General features: G+C 37.7%; 2 protein-coding genes, 1 non-coding gene and 2 pseudogenes across 5 annotated transcripts in view; 1 reads left to right on the forward strand and 4 right to left on the reverse strand.

Annotated features, from left to right (window-relative positions):
• The window catches only part of LOC101578798, a 6,314-nt pseudogene extending 755 nt beyond the window's left edge, over positions 1–5,559 (reverse strand).
• Nlk (nemo like kinase) overlaps positions 1–22,806 on the reverse strand; it is a 170,651-nt gene that overhangs the window by 132,709 nt on the left and 15,136 nt on the right. The gene's annotated exons all lie outside the window — the stretch shown is intronic.
• On the reverse strand, positions 2,489–4,727 carry LOC101578397 (ribonuclease P protein subunit p30). Its single transcript, XM_004635428.3, has one exon. The coding sequence runs from the start codon at positions 4,718–4,720 to the stop codon at positions 3,914–3,916; it is 807 nt and encodes a 268-aa protein (XP_004635485.1). The 5' UTR covers positions 4,721–4,727; the 3' UTR covers positions 2,489–3,913.
• Positions 6,810–6,934, reverse strand: LOC111817869. Its single transcript, XR_002821971.1, has one exon. It is a non-coding gene; the product is annotated as a small nucleolar RNA SNORA54 (small nucleolar RNA).
• On the forward strand, positions 8,489–8,889 carry LOC101578001 (annotated as a pseudogene).

Here is a 22,806-nt window from a genome sequence, read left to right on the forward strand (position 1 = left end):
TGTAAAAGTTTTCTTCAGGAAAGTCTTACATGTCTTGGCAATTTATGTCACGGTCATTTTTAAAATTAATTTTATAAGAGGTTTTTAATTATAACTATTGGATTTGTATATGTATTTTACAATTGGCCCCCTTGCTACATTCATATTAAAGCATTGCTGTAGAAACCAAAATGGTGGCTTATGCTCCAGAAAAGTAAATATATTAGAAGGAAATCCACTTGCTAGTCACCAATGACATCAGGCTCTCCTATTTGGAGTAATGACACGATCATACACTTATAAAAAGACACAACTGCGTACCAATACAACTCTAAACTAGGGCCTATAAACTAAGAAGCACCTCTATTTCTAATGACTTTCCATTTGCCTGAGTTTTCCAACAGTTGAACCTGCACCTAATTTTACCTCCTTTCTGTAACATGAAAATCCCTAGTGGTACTTCTAAAATGGGAGTTAGTGTAGTTAATTCACAGGATAAAATGCAGGCATCATAAAAAATTGAACACATATCCCTTTAAATATTTTAAATTTAAAAAAGGTTAAGTGTAAACTCACAGGTCAAAGCCTATGGGTATACTGATGGATCCAAAAGTTGTCCTTGAGTTCTACTTTCTTTAAAGTAGAGAGAGCCTAAGTACTAGTAAAGCAATTTGAGTGTACATTTTGACTATAATCTCCCAAATCTTGGCTGTGCTGTTCTCATCTACTTGTAACTTGCTAACAGTTACTTGCTTTGCTTTTGGTGGGAGACTGAGTACAGCAGACTTTTTTGAGGTGCTGGATTTTTTGCCCCTATACCTTTCCCCTTCTTTAGGGAGTTTGGGATGGAAACTGTTGAGGGAGATTCTCAGTGTTGGGGGGCTCTGGGGATAGAGATCGCCACCCTCCACACAGCTGAGTGCCTCTCATTTCATGTTCTTGTGGAGGTAGTCCAGGGCGTTTTCACTCCTTGGAGGACCATAAAGTTCACCATTTTATTTCTCTAGCTAAATTTATTATACTAGAAAATGGACTCAACAAAGAAGTTGTTGAGGCTAATGCCAGTCCCAGTATTGAAAGTGGGTGAGCAGGTGTCACTGTTACAGGAGCTAAGCCAGTCCTCTAGACAGCTCAGGATGCCCTCTGATGCTTGTGTCACCACCATCACGATTCCTTATCCAGCAGCTTTCTCCAGACAGCAGGTCGGACCCATGACGTACTGAGTCCTGCAAGATTCCCATTCAGCTCAAGTGATCCTGCCCATGGCTCTGGCAGCAAGTCTTTTTTCCTGGGCAGCTGCAGTGCTGTTAAGCTGATTTGAGAGACCATATAGGTCTTCTGGTAGCAGCAATGATGCAACTTATGAGTCTCTCATGTCAAGGCTGTCACAAGCTTGGCCAAGGAAGATCAGTAGGAAGACGTACTGCTGATACTGAGGCGTTATCGTATTTCTTATGGTCCATACTCTCTGTGGTGAATCACAAGGGGCAGAGATGAGGATCTTTTTGGCGCCACCTGAGTATTGGCCTTTTTCAAAGTGTTGAAAAGACTCTACAACCTACTCAGCACCAACATCTTCCCCATCTGTGGCTGAAACAATCTCTCTTCTTGAAGATAGAAATGAGCTTCCCACTGATTGTCTTCTGTCTTGAGAGCTACTGACTTACATGTGTGGAATCACCCTAGAACATGTAGACCACACAGTTGAGGTCAATGAAAGGGCCATTGATGGCAAAGATACCTTTTGCCAGAATCAACAGCAGACCAGGCAACCAAGCAGCTAATATCACACCTGTTTGCTCTGATCACCACTGCCTCAGAGCCATGGCTAACACTGCACAGGGACATTTATCTGCTGAATGGAAAGCAGATACCCAACAACAGCTCAAACAACTCAGCTTTTCCAAGCCTTTGCAGGGCACCAAATGAGATGGTAGCTGTCTCTAATCCTAATAGTTCACTCACTTTTAAAATTAACTTCCAAAATTTACAGTATTAAATAGAACTGGCATAGATCTGTGAATAAGCACAGCTAGCTTTTGCCAAATTTGAGCAGGGTGAAAGTAGAAACAAACTTCAAAACAAAGAAGGGGCGACTTGGTGTGCAGATAGAGGCAACAGTCACTGGTGTTGCAAAGCCCATGGGTAGGCTGAAAATCAAATTACCAAGGCATGTTAGTTGGTGATACTTGAATTCCAGAAACGTGCTTAACTGTGAAAGTTTACCTGAGGCATCACTCACAGTGTTTGCCACCTGTGTACTATCCTGTGCATCGCTGAGAGGTGTCAGTTCAGCTAGTCCATTCTTATACTGAACAAGTTTGATGAGACTAGAAACTAAAGAAAATTATGCAATTTTTGGTAATTCTGTATTTAACTAATTGGATTGATGCTTGATGTGTGCACACATAAATGTATGCTTATGCCACAATCTTCTATTTTGCCAAGGGTTTTCACTGTTATTTATAAAATCAAGAAAGAATTTTAAATTTTATTAATTTTTTTTGGGGGGAATTTATCAGAAGGCTCTGATTTTTTTCATCTGATTAAAATGTTAAAGAACTGAAATAGCCTTACATTCCTGGAATAAATCTCATCTAGGCACACAGTTTTAGTGGGTTCTCTAGTGTTTTTCTTAGACATCTACATTCACATAGATTGGAATAACGCTTTCTAAATAGTAACTTCTCTGATTCTTACAATAGCTTTTTCATTAAATATTTTTCTTATTCAGCTACACATCTTGATTATTTGCTATCATGTTTTGGTGTATTTCCTCTACCAGAACAGCATTAATGCAGATATTTGCTAAAAGGTTACTTCTACTTAGCATGATCTCATTATTCAAAACAAATTATTCCCAAAGTTTTTCTAAGTCAAGTAAGTGCTTTCATATGCTAAATGCAGTTAACAAGAAAATCAAAACTAGGTTTTCTTCCAACTAAAGGGAAGAAACCTATTTCAAGTACATTCTGAAGAATGCAGAAAGAGACCAAGATAATTTTATGTGCACATTTCCTCTCCTACAAATTGTAGACATTTTAAGAATTCTGATATAGAGAACTCTGAAGGCAAGTGATCAAAATATACAGTGAATATTTAGATTATAAGAAGTTACAGTAACGACATTGCTATGAAGCCCTTTCAAATTACTCTTCCTCACTTCAGACCCACTTGGCCCCGTTCTTGCCACTGCGAGGCAGCACTGCACGTCCTCTTTCATGTCTTTATGGTGTGAGCAAAAACAGGGCAGCAGAAACAGTATAATTAAATGACACTTACAATACAGGAGCAGAATGGCTTCAGAAAGTAGCAAGAGAGATAGGACAAGTGTGTTTCAAGTGAGCAGGAGCACTCTGAGGGGGATGAGTGGCACTGTGTCTTTTTTGAAGTAGAGTTTTACAAATTTAAATATTTCCCGTATTTTCAGTAAACACATAGATGAAAGTGATGCTTCAAACAACAGGTCAGCCAGAGGCGCCCGTGATACGCTGTCAGCCCCCAAAGTTATCATTTGTTCGGTAACGTTTTATTTATTTTTTTTTGATGGTACTAGGGATCAAACTCAGGACCTTGAGCTTGCCGGGCAACCACTTATTCCACTGAGCTATGTCCCTGGCCCCAGTATCGTTTTAAAATAATGAATAAGTCATGCATGGCAAGTAGAAAAGCATTAACTTTTACAGGAACAAGAAAGTTTTAGACAAAGAACATTCATCACTTACACAAAGGATAAACAAACAAATCTTTCTCTTAAAGTATAGCTAAATTCATTAAGCTGATGGCCTTTATAAAAAGTTTACAAAAAATTATACAAGTTTTTGTTATTTTAGTGGCTTAAACATAAAGCTGCACAGAAAACATTTTATTTTTGTTGCTCTTGATGAGGTATAAATGGGGAAAGGCAGTGCTAACGAAGGCTGGTCCATCCCCTTCAGCCTTCACACTTGGCTTTTTTGCAAGCTGGAAGAGAATCATCATCCCCTTCTGATGGTCGAGGTTTCTTAACTGTAGAAATAATTCCAAAAGCAGTTTTTCTAGTTTCTCCATGGAGAAGCACTGCTCGGCAGTTAGTGGACACCGCGGCTTTGGCATCACCTTCGGACAGCCCAAACAGCAGCCCTAAGTTTGCCACATCATATGGTCCTCTTATTTCCAAAGGCCTTTCTGCAGCACTAGATATAATTACATTCTTTCCTTTGCAGATCTGCATCAAATTGAGGGCGTTGGAAATCGTGTACCTTCTCATTGTAGAGTCTCTGACAGCAGGGCTATAGACCAGTTCAAAGCCCAGACCTCGGTCAATTGCCACATTAATTGGTGGTCTTTTAAAGTAAAATGGCAGTTTCTCTGTTACAGTAACACAGACTAAATCCACATCTAAATGTGTGCAAGCAACATGGAAAAGTTTTTCTGTCTTTGGAAAAACTGCAATGATATCATACAGCCGGACCCTTGAAGAAGTCGCCCTCAAAACATTGCAGTGAGATGGATCTGTAACTATAATCGTCAATCTAGTTAAAATTTTAATTGGTCTTGATTTTCCCTGAATAATCGGCAAAGTTGTGAAAAGCTCAGAAACTGCTATTGGTTTTTCAATTTCCTGTTTCTTTTCCTTAAAGTCAACAATATGATTGATGGCAACAACTGAATAACCAAGGTGAGCGGCAGTTTCCACCATTCCGCGCAAAGCCTTCAGATCAGAACTCGCTCGGAGGTCTAAATCTGCAAACGCCGCCATGCTGAACTCCCATCGCGATGGATCTTATGACCCGCCGATCATAAGATTGGTTTGGTGATTGGTAGTGAGGATTTTCGTATGAGGTTGGTCCTCTAAAACTTCCCTGAAAAATCTTTATCGGATTTAAAACATAACAAGGTCCTATTTCTACAAGTTGAGCATCTTCATCTATGCTCTGGAAGTTCCAAACCCATATCCTATAATCCAAAATGGTGAAAGTAAATACACGGTACGCAAATGGCTGGCTTTTGGGACGATACCATGGTGTACTAAAAATCTGAATTAAGAGTTCTTTTAACAAAGCACAATGTGACAATTCATCAAAAGCAGGGTCAAAAGATAAAAGTGGCCAAGAACCTTTCAAACAGTTTCCAGTCATCTTTAATTCAGCTAGGGTGTGAATATTTTGAACAAGAAATTTGGCAGAGGGCCCATAAGGTGAATTTGAAAGCCACATATAAAGATCTTGTTTTTTTCTTAGCTTCAAAATAGATGCATTTATTGCAGTTTTTCATTTCACAGACCTCATTAATCACAAATAATTTATCTTTATGATCCATTTTAGGATCTGCTTTAGAATGAGGCATCAAGGTTCTCAAGTCCTGCATTAAATGTCTTGTTCTGAAATTTATTCCTCTTGAAGAAAAGATGAGAATTCGCTCCTTATTTTTCCACTTGCCCTTGGAAACAGGGCCTGGGATACGGTCTCTTTCAGCTTCCTCCATCTCTTCTGCCACAGCCAATGACTTAACTGGAGGCCCACCATCTTTCTCTTTTCTCTTTGGCTTCTTTGCCCCAACTTGCAAGTTCCCATGCCGTTTCCTCTTGGCTGCCACCATCTTGCCCCAGCACCTTCGCTCAGGACTGTGCTAGTAGTAAATTTCTTGTCATGGCATTTTTGCAATTAGTACTGTTCCAAATGCTTAGGACCAGAAGTGTTTAATATTTTGAGGTTTTTCCAATTTTGATTTTTTGCTTGGTTGGTTGTTTTTTGTTTGTTTTCTGGTGTTTTTTTGTTTTGTTTTGTTTTGGTTTTTTGGGTTTTTTTTCAGTACCAGGGATTGAACTCAGGAACTTGCGCTTGCCAGACAAGCCAATTTTGAAATATCTATATAAACTTTAGGGCTGAACATTTCTAATCCAAACATCTGAAACTTTCGACCATCGGTTCATCAATCAAAAGGTTTTAGATTTCAGGGCATTTTGGATTTCAAATTTTAGGATTACGGATGCCTGGCTTAAACAGGGAATCTGTAATGGACAATAAACCCTGAAAGGGAGACTGAGGTCCTATATAGGCCCTTCGAGTCCTTGTGGGGGGGGGTAGATGAATTTTATTAACAACTGAGAGAACAAGCCATTCCTTTGAGTCTGGCACTACACAAGGCATATCAGATGCAACATTTCAATCATCCAATAAGCCTACAACTAAACGCAAAGGTAAAATGGAAAGTGAACAAAACTGACAAGAACAACAAGTAGGATGCTGAAGTAATTCTGGCATAAGAAGATACAGTGATAAAAGTTATTGGTGCCATGCCATGATGGGAATGATCTCTAAAGGTCTTCAACAATTTCCTGGATGTCACTATCAGCCCAACAATTCTAAAAAATGTACCACACTGGTGCACAGTGATGTTGGTTGTGAAGATTCTGGAGATCAACAATAATTGTACTTTTAGATCAGTTTTGCTGTGTACCTAATCTAACAAAAAACTGCAGTGATTCTTTTAAAAATGATAACAGTATCTATTTTATAATACAACCAGAGAAGGTTTTATAGTCATTTTTATTTCCCTGCTTGAAAAAAAAAGCATGTTATTTCAGGGAAACTTCTACTAACTAAATTTTCATTTCCTTCTACTGGGAGTGGAAAAACTTAAATTCCAACTCAGTTGCCTTCACACACACACATGCATGCACACGCACACAAATGCATGCATGCACACATGCACATATATGTTTTCTGGGAGTAAAAGAAAAAGTAGAGATACAAAGTAATTCCTCAATTAAAGTAATACACCACTTCATAATTTCAGTTGAATGAATACAGGCATCAATAAGCTTCATTTATTAAGCCTTCTTTTCCATTTGTCTCCAATTCCTGAAACTGAAAGACACTAGTGTCAGTCAGTCACATGTCATTGCAATTGCTATGGCACTAGAATGGAACCCAGTAGCTACAATCAAGTTAAAAGGTTACGAATAGTGCCAGGTACTGGGATACAGGCCTGCAATTCCAGAATCTGGTAGACTGAGGCAGGATAGCCCCAAGTTCAAGATTAGCCTGAGCTACACAGTGAGACACTGTCTCAAAAAAGTCAAAAAGGTTACAAATAATACTCTCAATGTCACTTTTCTTGCTTATTCAATGTTGAAACAATGAAGTATACCTTAAGACAGAAAGATCTTGCAAGAACTTTCATAAATTTCAACTATAACATGCTTAAGAAGTGGAACCATCTGAATCCATCTATTTCTTAAAAGGAAACTTCTTTCAAAGCTTATGAGTCAGATTCATGATATGAATGTAATTAATATATTAGCATTATAAAATGTGAAAATCAGGAGTTAGTCTATCATCTCATAGAAATGAAACATCATTGGCAAGAGGAAACTGAAGTTCCCATTTTCTTATTAATTCTCTCCATTAATACAAGATTTAAACAACTACTGCATCAAATTGATCAAGATTTCTAATTTTATCTTTATATTAATGTTTTAAATTACTGTAAGTGGTATTGTCAGATGTCTAAAGACTGAGAAATGGTTATAATTTAAGTATTCCAAGGCAATGAATTCTCAAGAATGACTTATCTCCAAAAGCTAGCAAAGAAGGGAAGGAAGAGGGCAAGCAAAGGAGTGCACAGTGTAAGAACAAGAAGTGCAAAGCAAAAAGATGAAGGAAAGGAGTATGAATAAAAGTACCAAGAAGAGGAAGGGACAGAAAAAAGATCTGGTATGGCATATGGCATTGAACTAAAATATTTTATTTCTATCTCTAACTGAATATAATTCTCAGTCTTTCAATATTACTTTAAAGACAGAAGAGAAAAAAAGAGAGCAAAATACAGTGAGATGAGTCCAATACCACTTTGGGCACAATGTGGTTAAAAGACAGGTGTTTAAACAAAGTGCATGTACTAATGAATCACTGTGCACTCTCTCCAGTCTGTCTTTCCTTCTGTTTTATAAACCACAGGTCCTGTCTTTCATTAGGATAAACTTTCAATTTAAAACATACACACACAGATGCAACAAAATGGGGAGAACATTTCTACCTCCTGCAGTCATAGACAAAAACACTAGGGGAAAAGCACCTTTTCTGTCAGAAAAGAATATAGCTCTCATGTGTTGAGGTCACAAATAGAAAATTCTTTTTTTTTTTTTTCCCCTTGGGGGGGTGGGGGAGCGGGCGGAAAAGCTGGTTCTTTTATTTATTTATTTATTTATTTATTTATTTTTAATGAGCAGAATATATTTATTGAGAGAAAGAAAGCTCCTGTCCAAGAGAGGGACAGGAGGGGGGCCCGAGCGGGTAGTTCCCCCACAAATAGAAAATTCTTAAAAAAATAAATTCTTATTTTAAAATACCTAATCACTATTATGATGACAGTAGGAAAACGAGCCTTAGGGAGGTGATTAGATCGAGAGAATGAAGCACTCTTAATTGGCACGACCAGCCTTATAAAGAGGCCTCAGAGGTTGCCTTGCCCCAGACACCATGTGAGGATAAAGAGAAAAGGTACTATTTATAGGGAGTTGTCAACAAATACAATGAGCTTTTCCCTCTTCCGTGTACGGTGTCTAGAGGCTTTCACAATGGTCCAGTACCTGACATACCGTAGTAGGCTTTCCTACAACAATGCCTTTAAAAAAACTAGGCTGTCCTGAACCCCAGGGTATATAATTGTTTACCTTTATACCAAGAAGGTTGGGAAGACCCCCAAATGTGCATGTGGTGTGTGCCCAGGCAGACTTCGAGCTGTGCAACCTAAAGTTCTTATGAGATTGTCTAAAACTTCAAGAAGCATGTCAGCAGGGCTTATGGGGGCTCCAAGTGTGCCAAGCATGTCCATGACAGGATCAAGAGCACTTTCTTTATTAAAGAGCAGAAAATCATGGTGAAAGTGTTGAAGGTGCAAGCACAGAGTCAGAAGGCTAAATAAAACATTAAGTAGTTGCAGTAACAAAAGAAAAAAAAAAAAAAAAAAAAAAAAAAAAGAATGCTTAAACTTTAACAATTATTATAGTAAAAGACGTTGCTATTACTCTCCCTCAAAATAGTCCACCCACTTTGCTTTGAACACTTATCCCATCATTTGGTCATTCTCTGAAGCAGTTCTGAAAGTGCTCTATCATATTTTTGTAAGGTGGGATCAAAATACTATAAATACTATTACACAAAGTACCCTTCAATGGAAGCGTAGGGTTGTGAAAACAGTATGATGGAGGGACTGCGGATGTAGTTCAGTAGCACAGCATCTGCCTAGTGGCAAGCATGAGGTTGTAAGTTCGATTTCCAGTACCAAAATGAACATTACTGCTGAGCATGGTGGCACATGCCTGTAATTCCAGTGTGTCGAGGCCAGTCTAGGGTACATAAGTGAGTTCAAGACCAGCTTGCATTATATAACCAGACCATGTCTCAAAAATAAATAAATACATACATACATAAACATTGCTGCGTGTCATCTATTTTATTCAGTGGACTTGACACTGTAACTTCTAGTTCTTTCCCAAAATCAAAATGACAATGAAAGGTGAACTATCTATTTATTTTGTATTTTAGGGAAGGATCTACAGAGGTGTTCAGGGTCTCACTACTAGATTGAACTTACAGTGATTCACCTGTTTACGGCTTCCCAAGAGCTGGGATTACAGATGTGTGTCACCACCCCCAGTCTCAATGGTCTCAATCGCTTCTCAGCATACCGCTGGGGGCAGGGCCAGTGCAGCAGGCCAGGGGATCGAACCTCCGACCCCTGCACGAGCTTTAATCCACTGAGCTCTTTGGCTGACCCTATTTATTTATTTATTGAGACAGAGTCTTCGTATGTAATTCAGGCTAGCCTCGAACTCATGGTAATTGTCCTGCCTTAGCCTCCCAGAGTTCTAAAATTATGGGCCTGTGCCACCAAACCCTGCTAGATGAACATTTTAAATGGACAGGACATCAAGAGAGCCACAATAGCACAATTAAAGACTTCATGTAGCCTCTAGAACTGTGAGAAAGAAATTTCTGTTGTTTGTAAGTTACCCAGTACAATACATTTATTGTTGTATTGGTTTATCTGTCAGATCACCAAGTGTAGCAGCACAAGTGGCCTAAAATAACAACTTTTAAAACAATTTAAATGTTGAATTATCATTTTTTAAAAAAAATCCAGGGTCTATAAATTAATCTGAAAGAGCTCACAATTCTTCTTAGCCCCCAATACTAAACAAAAATTCCTCTTTGCATAAAACATCTTCGTTTATTAAAAAAAGAAAAAAAAATGGACTTTCCACCTCACCAGTTTTAATTTGCTGTTTTCACTATAAGGAAGCACTGTAAAAACATAGGTTTTGTCTGTTGATTTTTTAGCATTTATTTATATTCTACCCCATTCCAAAACAGATGGAAGGTAGCCAAAATGAAAGCATACAGTGTAAGATTTAGAGAAGACGAAGAGAGAAGAAAGGAAAGACAGTCTCTGAATAAGGGGGAAAAATGGGTAAGAAAATCACGGTACATACCGTGGTATATACCTACCATCCCAGCACTAAAGAGGCTGAGGCAGGAAGATCTGCATAGCCTGAACTGTGAACTCCTGTCTTAAGAACAACACAACACAACACAAAACAAAAACACACAAGAAAGAAAGATGAAGGGACCTACAAGGTGATCTGTACCCAAACATAAGCTAAACAGGCCATGAGCAAAAAAGCTGAAACTTTGGTTCTGGATTTTACAGTAGCCCACCCTCACCCCCTAAAAGAGGAAAACGTAACAGTTTTTTGAGTTGCATTTTTTTTTTTTTTTTTTTTTTTATTTAAATGCCCAACTTTGTGAAACCAGATAAAGGACTCCATGGGCTCAACAGGTCAAATTCCAAAGAGACTCAAGAATTGAAAACAGAAGAACCTGAGGCACAAGTTGTACAATACAGATGTTTTCTATGCAATGCTAAAAAGCTGCCATACAAGTTGTTCTTACTGACTAAATAATTTGTACATGCTCTGAAAAAATAGCCCCTCAAATAACAGAAGTAGGGAAAGGTTATTTTCATTTCTGTTTAACAATTACTTGCATTTGACTAAGAATTTCTGTCAACTACAAACATATCTGTTTGGCAGTAAATCTTTAATAAAAAAGTAGTTGTTAGTTCTAATCACCTTAGAGAGGTTTCTATTAGAATAATATTGGTCAGTGGTCTCTACCAGTTTAGTGCTTGAATTTCTGAATGTTTAAAGATAATTGGTTTGTCTGCCAGATCACCAAGTATAAAAACTAAAACTAATAATGCCAATATTCCTTTTGAACAATATAAAAAATATATTTTCATTAACTATAAGATTTTATCAATTTAAATAGGCATTTGTTCTGTACCACTGAAATGTTTATTAAGCTATGGAATGAGTGATTTTAAGAAACATGCTGGTTTGGGAGCAAAAATGAAAAAGTACGTCAGACACCAGGTTATACACCTGCAATCAAACCTCCTAGCACTTGGAAGGCTCTGGCAAGAAGGTTTGAGACCAACCTGGGCTACATAGTGAGACCCAGTCTCAAAAAGTCAAAAACTTACAATAACAACAGCAGCAGCAACAACAACAACAATAACAATAAAAGTAACCCAAAGACAAAAATTCCGTTTGAAGTTCTAGACACAAAACTAATTTTCTTTAAAAAAAAAAAAATCCAAAAACTCCTAATTTTCAAGTGAGTTAAAGTTTTAGAATTGGGATCTAAATCTCTTTTGGCTCCAAAATTACATCATCTTAGGCTCTCCAGCCAAGGTAAAATAGCACATCAATCACACAGTAATCTCTGCATAAATGTGACCAGCCCAAGCAATTTACCTAACATCACATAAAATTATCTTCAACATGCTGAATCAGCTTTAATTGCTTTAAAAGTTAACTTTCTGAAAACTAACAAGTTACAACAGTCCTAGCTAGAAATTTAAAATTGCACGTTGATTATCAGCATTTTTGAGAATTCAGTATGGTGTAGCAATGCACAACTGTAACTTTAGTACCTGAGAGGCTGAATCAAGAGGATCCAGAGTTTGATGAGCTACAATTTTTGTTTTGTTTTTGAGAACTCAACTCAACAAATTTTAGAGAAAAACTATTACCTGCTAGGGACACAGAACAAAATAAAATTTTGTTTCTATCTTTGTGCCTATTGAATAGTTCTCCTTTTAAGAAAAAGTAGGAAAAAATGTAAGAAAGCAATTCTTTCCATCTGAAGGTATAGCTAAAGGAAGAGCCACAAAGAAAGAATACCTGAAAGGAGCTACACATGAAATGTGAAAGGAAGAGGCTGTGTTTAACAGCTGAAATCCTGGAAAGGGCATTCTAAACTTGGAGCTAGCCAGGCATGGTGGCACATGCCTGTAATCCTAGCACTCAGGAGGCTGATGCACAAGGGTTGCTATGAGTTTGAAGCCAGTCTGAGCTACAAAGTAAGCTCAAGGCCAGTTTCAAGTGCATAGTGAGACCTGTCTCCAAAAGACTGAAAAAAAAAAAAAAATTTTTTTTTTTATGGCCAGGGTTCACAGGAGTCCTGCCATCCCTGCCCCCAGGGCGTGCTGAGCCAATTGAGACTGGGTGTGGTGGCGTGCCTTGGTGCTTGAGACTGGGCATGGTGGGCGTGTCTATAATCCCAGTGCTTGAGAGACTAAAAACAGGAGAATGAGTCTGATCTATATAGTGAGACCCTGTAGACCCTGTACTAAATACAAAAAAAAAAAAAAAAAAGGAGGGGCGGCAAGTTACAGACTAGGAAAAAATATTCACAATATATTTACTGATCACAAGACTAGTATCCAGAAAAGCCATATTCCTACAGTGTAGTAATAACATTAATAATTCAATGTTTTTAGTTGGACAAAAAAACTGAACAGACATTTCAAAAAAAGATTATGCCAACACTCGATAAACACAGGAAAATAAGTCAAACATCATTAGTATTCATGGAAATGCAAATTAAAACTAAAATGTGTGGCACATTCTTGTAATCCCAGCATTCAGGAGGCTGAGGCAGGATGACTGCTACCAGTTCAGGGCCAGCCTGAGCTATTCAGTGAGTTCAAGGCCAGTAAGAACTTCACAGTGAGATCCTGTCTCAAAACAAACAAGCAAACCTAAAATAAGACACCATTTCACCCATTCTAAAATGACTACATTCAAAGACTCCCATGTTGCAAAGATATGCTGTGAATTTGAACTCTTAACCTTTGCTGGCAGTAGTACAAAATGGTAAAACCATTTTGGAAAACTGTTCGGTAGTTTTAATGAAGTTAAACATATAGCCACTGCACAACCCAGAAATCTCCTGTCTAGATATTTACTCTCAATGAAAGAAAAACTTGTATTCACAGGGACTTAACACAAAATTAGCCTTGGGCTGGCCAGATAGCTCAGCGATTAAATTGCCTGTTTAGGCAGATGTAGGGGATTCGATCCCAGGCCTGCAGTGCTGGCCCTGCCCCTGGGGGCCCTCTGAGACTGCAAATGAGACTGGGCGTGGTGCTGCACACCTGTAATCCCAGTGCTGGGAGGCTGAAAACAGGAGGATCACTCACTACAAGTCTAATCTGTATAGTGAGACCCTGTACTAAATATATACACATATTTTAAAAAAAATAGCTTAAAACCAGAAACAATGGATAGATTGTGCTATATTAATACACTTAAGTATGATTTAGTAATTTAAAAAAAAACCACATGCATACCTGCAAGCAGTATGGCTGAACTACAAAAACAGAGTGAAAGCAGCCTAGAAGAGTACATATACATGTACTGTATGCTTTTATCTACATAAAATCTAAAAACAAGCAAAATTAATCCAGGATGACAAAAACCAAAACAGTGCTTGCCTAGAAATTGGCTAAGGGGATGTATAGTGGAACTCACTGGGGTGAACTTCCTTGATCAACATCTGACTGAAATACGATGAAAACATTCTGTATCTCGATTGGAGTTATTATGTGAAAAATCACTCAAATCCTTTATGATCTGCACATTGTTACATCTAAGTTATAGCTGTAATGTTAAAATTAATTTCAAGAAAACATAGTTTTTGAGACAATAAGCACATATACAGAAAGCTCAATACAACAGATATATAACTTCTAAACTTGTGCGTAGGGCCGGCCAAATAGCTCAGTGGATTAAAGCACCAGCTTGATTCCCGGGCCTGCTGGGCCTGCACACTGAGATGGCAACTGCGACTGGGCATGGTGGTGCGCTGCAATCCCAGCTCTTGGGAGGCTGTAAACAGGCAGATCACTGGATCACTGAGTCCAATCTAGTAGTGAGACACTGAACACTCTGTAGACCCTTCCCTAAAAATAAAGTAAAATAAAATTTGTACGTATATAACAATAGCTTCAAAATATATAACCAAAACTTGATGCCCATGTTTAGTATATGCCCTCAGGGCATGCTGAGTCAGTGCTTGAGACTGGGCGTGATGGCATGCGCCTGTAATCCCAGCGCTTGGGAGGCTGAAAAAAGGAGAATCACTATGAGTCTGATCTGTGTAGTGAGACCCTGTAGACCATATACTGAATAATTAAAAAATAAATAACAAGACTTGAACAGATACTTTACCAAAGAAAACAGATATGGCTAATACACTTGAAAAGATCACACTATCTTCAGTCATTAGAGAAACACAAAACCACAATAAGATTGTACTACATACCTATAAAAATGGCTATATGGGCCAGGGAGATTGCTCAGTAGAATAAGCACTTGCACGGCAAGCGCATGGGCCTGAGTTCAATCCCCAGTTCCGCAAAAAAGAAAATAAATAAATAAAATAAAATAAAATAAAATAAAGTGGCTATAACTGGGAAGAAAACCAACCAACAGCAAATGCTGAGAAGGATGTGGAGTAACTGAAATTCTTATACTTTGTTGGTGGGAATGCAAAACTGTAATCACTTTGGAAACAGGTGTGGCAGTTTCTTAAAACCTTAAGAGATGACCCAGTCATTATACTCCTAGATATTTACCCAAGAAAAGGGAAGTCTATGCCCACACAAAGATCTGTAAATACTATGTTTCAACTTTATTTGTAATTAGTCCCAAACTATGAAAAACCCAAATGTCCATCAAGAGGTAAAGGGGTTTTAAGTTACAAGACATGAACACAAAGAAATGAACAACATCAATACATGCAATGTAGGCCATAAGGACTGACACATACCCACTAGATTTGGGATCTAACGGCTAGTCAAAAGATCACTGGTCATTTGTTTGTCAGAGCAGTATAAACTGCATCATAGGACTGGAGCTATAGCTCAGCAGCACACAGCCTGCCTGGCAAGTGTGAGGTCCTGAGTTCAATTCCTGGCAAAAAAAAAAAAAAAAAAAAAAAAGAACAGCACTGAAGACATGAAAGTGGTACCCACTCAGTGATAAAGCATTTACTCAGCATGTATAAACCCCTAGGTTGATTCCCAGCCCCACCAAAAAAAAAAAAAAAAAAAAAAAAAAAAAAAACCTAAATTGCATCACATATGCAATAATCCTTGTTCCATGACTGAGAACAAGTGAAAGGTGAAGCAGTATAGACAGTGATCAAAGTTTACTCTTTCAAGGAACTTCGTTTTGAAAGGAAACAAGTTAGGTTGGTATTCTAGAAAATGATGAGAGTTGAATTTAGTGCTAAGCCTAGGGCAAATATATAGGCTAAGGAGAAAGTGGTATAAAGCAGCAGAGGTTAACAAGTAATGAGAAAAGGGCCGACCAGATAGCTCAGTGGACTAAAGTGCCTGCTTAGGTAGGCACAAAGACCAGGGTTTGATCCCCAGAGTGCTGTGCTGGCCCCCCCCCCCGGGGAGCGCTGAGACAGCAATTGAGATGGGGCATGGTGGTGTGCGCCTGTAATCCCAGCACTTGGGAGGCTGAAAACAGAAGGATCACTACAAGTCCGATCTGTGTAGTGAGACCCTGTACTAAAAAAAAAAAAAAAAAAGTTAATGAGAAGTGGGCAAGGTGGTGCATTCCTATAATCCCAGCACTCAGCAGACTGAATCAGGATGATTCCTGGGAGTCTGAGGCCAGCATGGGCTACAAAGTGAGTTCAAGGCCAGCCTGAACTGCATAGTGAAACCTTGTCTGTCTCAAAAAGACAAAACAAAACAAAACCCTAAACAGAAGAAAAGACCAAAGCACTTAGAAAAACTGGAAGAGACAAGATCCAGATACAGGATTCCCCCTTTGCTTGCTACTTAAAGACTTCAGATTTTATATGAATCTAGTATACTATTGAACAATCTTAAACAGATTATTCTTAAAAGGTGTCTTAGGTAGTATACTAAGGAGAATGGTTTGGAGAATGGATTACTCCTGTTGTAAACTCAAACTGTATTACAGGTTGGCAGTGATGAATAAGTGGATATCTCCTCACCCTATAACTTGCATGACGGGGGAGTAAAAATGATTAAGGTGCAATATACGTATATACCAATTCCCCAAGATGAATATAATTATGTATCACAAATTAAAAACTTCACTGTATAACTGCTGCAAAGGATACTGTTCAAACTGTCCCCTTAGACACTGTGCTGCCTGACAAGTGGGACCTTATGAGCTAGATTCTCGATACAAAAAAATAAACAACTGTCCCCTTAGAATTATACTAAGTTAGGCTCTGGGTATACCTTCTATGTCTTCCCCCAGTAAGCAATGGGTATAGATATATATTAATGATAATCAGCAATTTGTTTCATGTCACCTTCCCTGCTTACCACAATAATAATTTTGTTCCCAATATACGTTCAGTGCTCAAATTTTAATACATGGATCTTCAACAAATGTTTGTTAACCTAATGATATAAATTCATGATTCAGATCTTCACATTTATCCCTACTAAATTTCTGTTTGTCAATTTCTGTCTTTCTAGCTATCTGTCATCTACATTGTCAGTCATCTTTCCTGGCTCTCACTGACCTGTATATCTGATAAGCTGTTATTATCTATGTTATTATCTAAGTTACCAAACTTCTATATTTAGGCTCAGAGATGGTTTCTAAGATTTTAAAGCCATACACTCACCCAACTGATTAACTGAAATTAGCTATTTAAACTAAAGGGCTAAAGAATAGAAACATTACTTTGGTACACTTCTCCATAAAACATGGTGTTACCTAAACTTTTCTCAAAGTTTGCAGTTTTTCAAAACATTTTTCCTATTTGGCTTTAATTCTTAGCTTCTAAATGCACTTCTCAGGGCCAACCAAACAGCTCAGCAGATTAAAGCACTGCAGGTGCAGGGATGTGGGGGGTTCAATCCCCGGGCCTGACCCTGGGGCGTACTGAGTTGGCAATTGAGACTGGGCGTGGTGGCGCGCCTGTAATCCCAGCTCTTGGGAGGCTGTAAAGGGGCGGATCACTATGAGTCTGATCTATTAGTAAGATCCTAAACACCTTGTAGAGCCTTCCCTAAAATACAAAAATAAATAAATAAATATAAATGAATAAGTGAGCTTCTCAGGATTTTCAGCTAACTCTTACATTAATCATAAAGCTCTCAAGAAGAGTAGGGAATAAGATGTTCCATGTTACTAACTGAACTTGAATAAGAGTGAGGAAATTAAAACTTCCACAAGTCTGACTCTATAAACATCTTCGGAAACAAGAATTAACAACTTTCAGAGCTGGGGATATAGCTCAGTGGCACAAGCGCCTGACTGGCAAATGCGAGGTCCCGAGTTCAATTCCCAGTACCAAAAAAAAAAAAAAAAAAAAAAGAATAGGCCCCAAAAGTTAAAAAAAAAAAAAGCTCCTGCACAGCAAAAGAAACAACAGTTAATTGACAACCTACAGAATGGAAAAAATTTTGGGCCAGGGATATAGCTCAGTAGAATAAGCGCTTGCCTGGCAAGTGCAGGATCTTGAGTTCAATCCCTGGTTCCGCAAAAAAAAAAAAAAGAACTTTTGATGGCACAGACATATACAGACAACATAAAAGAATTATTACACATAAAACCTCCCCCTCCAGAAGAGACTTCAGTGAATACTTTTTAAGAAATGGAGAGTTCAATACAATGTGTTGTTTTCAAACCTTGAGAAGATGAGAAAATGAGTACACTGTGCAAAAAAACTGTACATGTGAAAAAGCCATCCTTAATTTTACATTATTTTTCCATTTGGATGCCACATTAAACTTCAGAACAGTTATGCTACCAATAGACTGATAGTACTCACATGTGACTGCCTTAGGGCTAATTTTTGTCTGTATCAAACTGACAATGTAATATGCAAAGGAGGTCACATCTTCAAGAGAAAAACAGCTGTCATCTATGTTCATCTAGTAATTTCTGATTATCCATTTCTGTGAATCATACAGCATATATAGCTGCTATTTTTGTTTGTTTTGGTGGAACTGGGGATTGAACTCAGACCCTTGGGCTTGCCAGGGAAGTGCTTGTTCTACTGAGCCATCTCCCCGGCCCCAAGCACATATAGCTTTAATATTAAACTTAACTCCCTCATCCAAAGACAACCATAATACATTGTAGTAAATTTAAGAGTGTTTACTTAAAATGTGTAATTACTTTTTTTTTTTTTTTAAATCTAGAATCTCACTTTACAAGTCCTTGGTAATCCTCAGCTTCCAAAGTGTCAAAGGAAGCTCAATGATAGTTATATGACTTATATTCAGGGAAAAACAACTAAACAAAGGAAAATGAGCAAAATTTGGTGTTAGATGTACAGCTCTTTTGATCATGAAGGCAACAGAACAGAATTGAACTACTAATCTGGGAGTAGCTATAATCCTAGCCTGTAATCCCAGCACTCAGGAAACTGAGGCATGAGAATCTCAAACTAGAGACCAGCTTTGGCAACTTTGTGTGATACTGTCTTGAAATAAAGCATAAAAAAGATCTTGGGAGGGCTGGACATGTAGCTCAGTGACACAGCTGGGCAAGGACATTACCCTGACAAGGGCAAGGCCCTGAGGTCCCCAGTACAAAAGAAAGAGACTCTACGGTAGGTAAGCCTTTTGGCTTACTCAGGCTTCACTGAGTGAAAAGGAATTGTTCTGGGCCAAATATAAAATATAATTAATATACATAAGTAATATATAGGTATATCATTAATTTAATATATAACTTCTTTGTTTTTAACATTTTATATTATTCTACATGCGTGCACACACACACAGCAAGCACTAAGTTTTAATACATTATTCTTATTTATGCAGTTTTTAATAGGCATCATCTCTCAAACCTTTCCTTCCTAAAATTATATAGTATTGTTTTTTACAAATTAATTTTGCAATAATTTCAATAATCTCCTGCTATGGTATAGTAAAACTAAAAGTAAGAATCATTAATAAAGCCATTAACTTATTTATACAGATTGTAATATGTTAAATTTTTATATGAAACTCATAGATATTACCTAGAAAAACTCAGAACAAGAATTTGAAGTGAATAAATTTTATATGTTCCACTGAACACAGGGCACCAATGGGTTAATACAATATGCTAGATAAAATAACTTCTTTGTTTCTTTACACAATAAGAAAATAAGGCTTCTAAGGAAATAAAGTTGCATTTCTAGTTCTCAGAACAATAGACCCTCATTAGGACTCTCACACACTAGCACTTAGCATATATGTAGATACTACCAAGTCTTGTCTCAAAGTTGAGACAAGACTTGGTAGTATCACAAATCGTGTGATAACTTACATGTAATTCTCAAATCAAATTACAAATTGAAGTGATATTGTGTGCCACTTCCATCCCTAGCACTGTTGAATCTTAAGAGAACAGAATGACCATCTCTGATCACTCAAGACCATTTTTAAATGCCTTTTTACAATCTGTTTTTTAAAATAAATTGTTTGTAATTATAAGATTGATTCCTTTTAAAAAAATATCTTAGAATTACTGAATGAGAAAACCCTAAAATTGGAAAATCTAGTAGTTTATTCACAACTTCAATCACTCAAGAAATCTAAAACTAACTGCAATTACCAGCATCTAAACTCAATTTCTTCAGTCAAAGGGTGAGTACACTTAATTTAGACAAACTACTTTCTCATCAAGAGTTCATATGTCTACACCATCATTAAAATTTTGAGGTTGTGTACTTCATACATCAAAAGAGTTATCTCTTATTGTATTATTTATGTATGTATTTATTGGTATAGGGTCTTGCTACACAGCATAGCATGCAGTACTGGGGATCAAACTCAGGACTTTGCACTTGCCAGGCAGGTACTTAGACCACAGAACTATCTCCCCAGCATGAGCTATCTTCCCAGCTCATTATTTATTTTAAGATGTGAATCTAAACTGGACATGGTTGGGCTGGGGATATAGCTCAGCGGCTTAAGTGCTTGCTTGGCAAGCCTAAGGTCCCAAATTTGATCCCTGGTACCACAAAAAAACTGGGCATGGTGGCGCATGCCTATAACCCCAGCACTCTGGAGGCTGACTCAGGAAAATCACTGAATTTGATGCCAGACTGGGCTACAAAGTGAGTTCAAGGCCAGCCTGAACTATACAGTGAGACTGTCTCATAAAGACAAAAAATAAAATGTGAATTTAGTAGGTTAAAAGCTGGGCATGGTGGTGTACAACTTTAATCCCAGCACTTTGGGAGGCTAACGCAGGAGGACTGCAAGTTCATATCTAGCCTGGGCAACTGTATAGGCTTTCTCAAAATGTTACTTCTTTAAAATTATGTTTATCTTTCTCTTTTTTCTCAAAATAAATGGTAATAAATACTTAGGACTCCTCACTCCTTAATTATTTTACTATGGTTTATAATTTTATGGTTATTTAAATCCATTCTATCTGTATGACAAACTACATAATGATGTGCTGCTGCCATACCGTATCCAACTCAGCATTTAGGACTTCACATTGGCAGCTTGAAACTGGCTGTTCTAGGAGTGATTATACTCCAAGGGAGAAAGTATCAGCAAACCCTATAAAATAAAGGTTTTTTTAATTTTTAAGAGATGTTGTTGTCAAACATATACCACCTACCAGAACGAGCTACTCTTTATTAATTTTTAAAAGGATCTCTCCCATGTAAGGAACTGCTATTTATTCATAAATTTATAAAGCACAATAAGGAGCTCAGAACTGAACGGATTTCTGTTTTCGGTGCTAGCATCATGGACTGCTTTGGCATATTCTGATGTACCAGATGAGAATGGACATACTTTCATTTAATGTGTTTACCTCATCTGGTTTTCTAACATGAGATCACAGCACTGCACTGAAAACATATTTTCCTAAATAATTTGATAACATTTTGTGTAGATTACAGAAGCAGTCTTATATAAATAAAGGACTATCTTCAAACTACAGGACTAATTTTGGAGATAGAGCTGGTGACCATATCTTTTTTTTTTTTTTTTTTTTTTTTTTTTTAATTAGAGGTCTTACTCAATAAAAAAAGGGGGGGGGGACAAAGCCATTACCATGGAGATTGTCTAAATATCACTCTAAGCATATATCTTCATATAAATTCTTACACTGCATGATGGGAGCAGGGATCTTGAAATATACAGGACAATCTTTTTCTTTGCACTACCATCATGTACAGATTTAAGATTAGGAACATTAAACTCAACAACAAACACAATGCATCCAGCTTGGGACTGTGTTAGGCTCTAAAGAAGCAAATGAGACACAATCAGCTTTTGACATTCATCCTATTCCATGGGTCAGTGGGTGGAGATTTGCCACATGGTTACAAGCATTTGTTTCAAGTACTGAGAAAAAGAGACAAATACAAAGACTGACTTCGATTTGTCTTCTAAGAATAAGCATCTACTTTAACAGGAAAAGGAAATAGAAGATATAAAAATTAGTCATTTAAGGTTTGCTCATCCATAAGCTAATAAATGCTGGCAACTATATTCTCAGCGCCTATCCAGTTAAACATTATAATGTCCCTACCTTAATGTTTTCCTAGCTGAGATACTTCAAGTGATTTTCAGTATCTGCAGACAATGATTCAACTGCATCAAGTAAATCAGCCTCTTGTGTGTGACCTTTGTACTTCCTTACCACTCATAGCTATTTAAGTGTAAGTTCCAACTACCTCATTTTAGGAATCTATATTACGAGGCTATGTACAATACAACTGTTGGGTTGGCAACAGAACCACTCTTCTTTAACCTAACCTAATAAAACTTACCTGCTCTCAGTTGATTTCTAGTAAACTTAGTATCTCATATTGTAGCCTAGGGAGCAAACACATAGCAGCTTCCCTTCTCATATACACAGTTGTGACCTGAGAGATACAGAGTGATGATTTCAACCATTCCAATCACTCACCAATATTTGAGACTTTAAAATCTATTTCTTAGGGCTTTGTACTGTATATAGAAATAACCACTACCCTTTGGGAAACAATGGCTCATTTATCCAAAATGAGTTTAACAAAGAAGTTACTTGATAGTGGAAAATACAGAGCAGTGAATTGGGGACACAAGTCATAGCATCATCAGCTCCTGTGACTGTATTAGGTCCTTCTTTTTTTTCAGTACCAGGGACTGAACTCAGGACCTTGTGCTTGCCAGGCAGGCACTTATGCTGCTGAGCTATATCCCCAGCCCTTTGTATGAGGATAACTTACTTTAAAAAAAAAAAAAAAAAAAGGCCAGTCAGATAGTTTAGAAGACCAAAGCGCCTGCTTAGGCAGACACAGTGGCCAGGATAGAGCAGGCATGGTAGTGCGCACCTCTAATTCCAGCACTTGGGGAGGCTGAAAACAGGAGAATCACTATGAGTCCAATCTACATAGTGAGACCCTGTACACGCTGTCCTAAATTAAAAAAAAAGAAACTAGTTACTTAAAATTTAGCTTCAATAATGGCTTGAGTCATATA

The sequence above is a fragment of the Octodon degus genome, unplaced genomic scaffold, assembly GCF_000260255.1.
Source record: "Octodon degus isolate 3935 unplaced genomic scaffold, OctDeg1.0 scaffold00072, whole genome shotgun sequence".
NCBI classification, from domain to species: Eukaryota; Metazoa; Chordata; class Mammalia; order Rodentia; family Octodontidae; genus Octodon; species Octodon degus.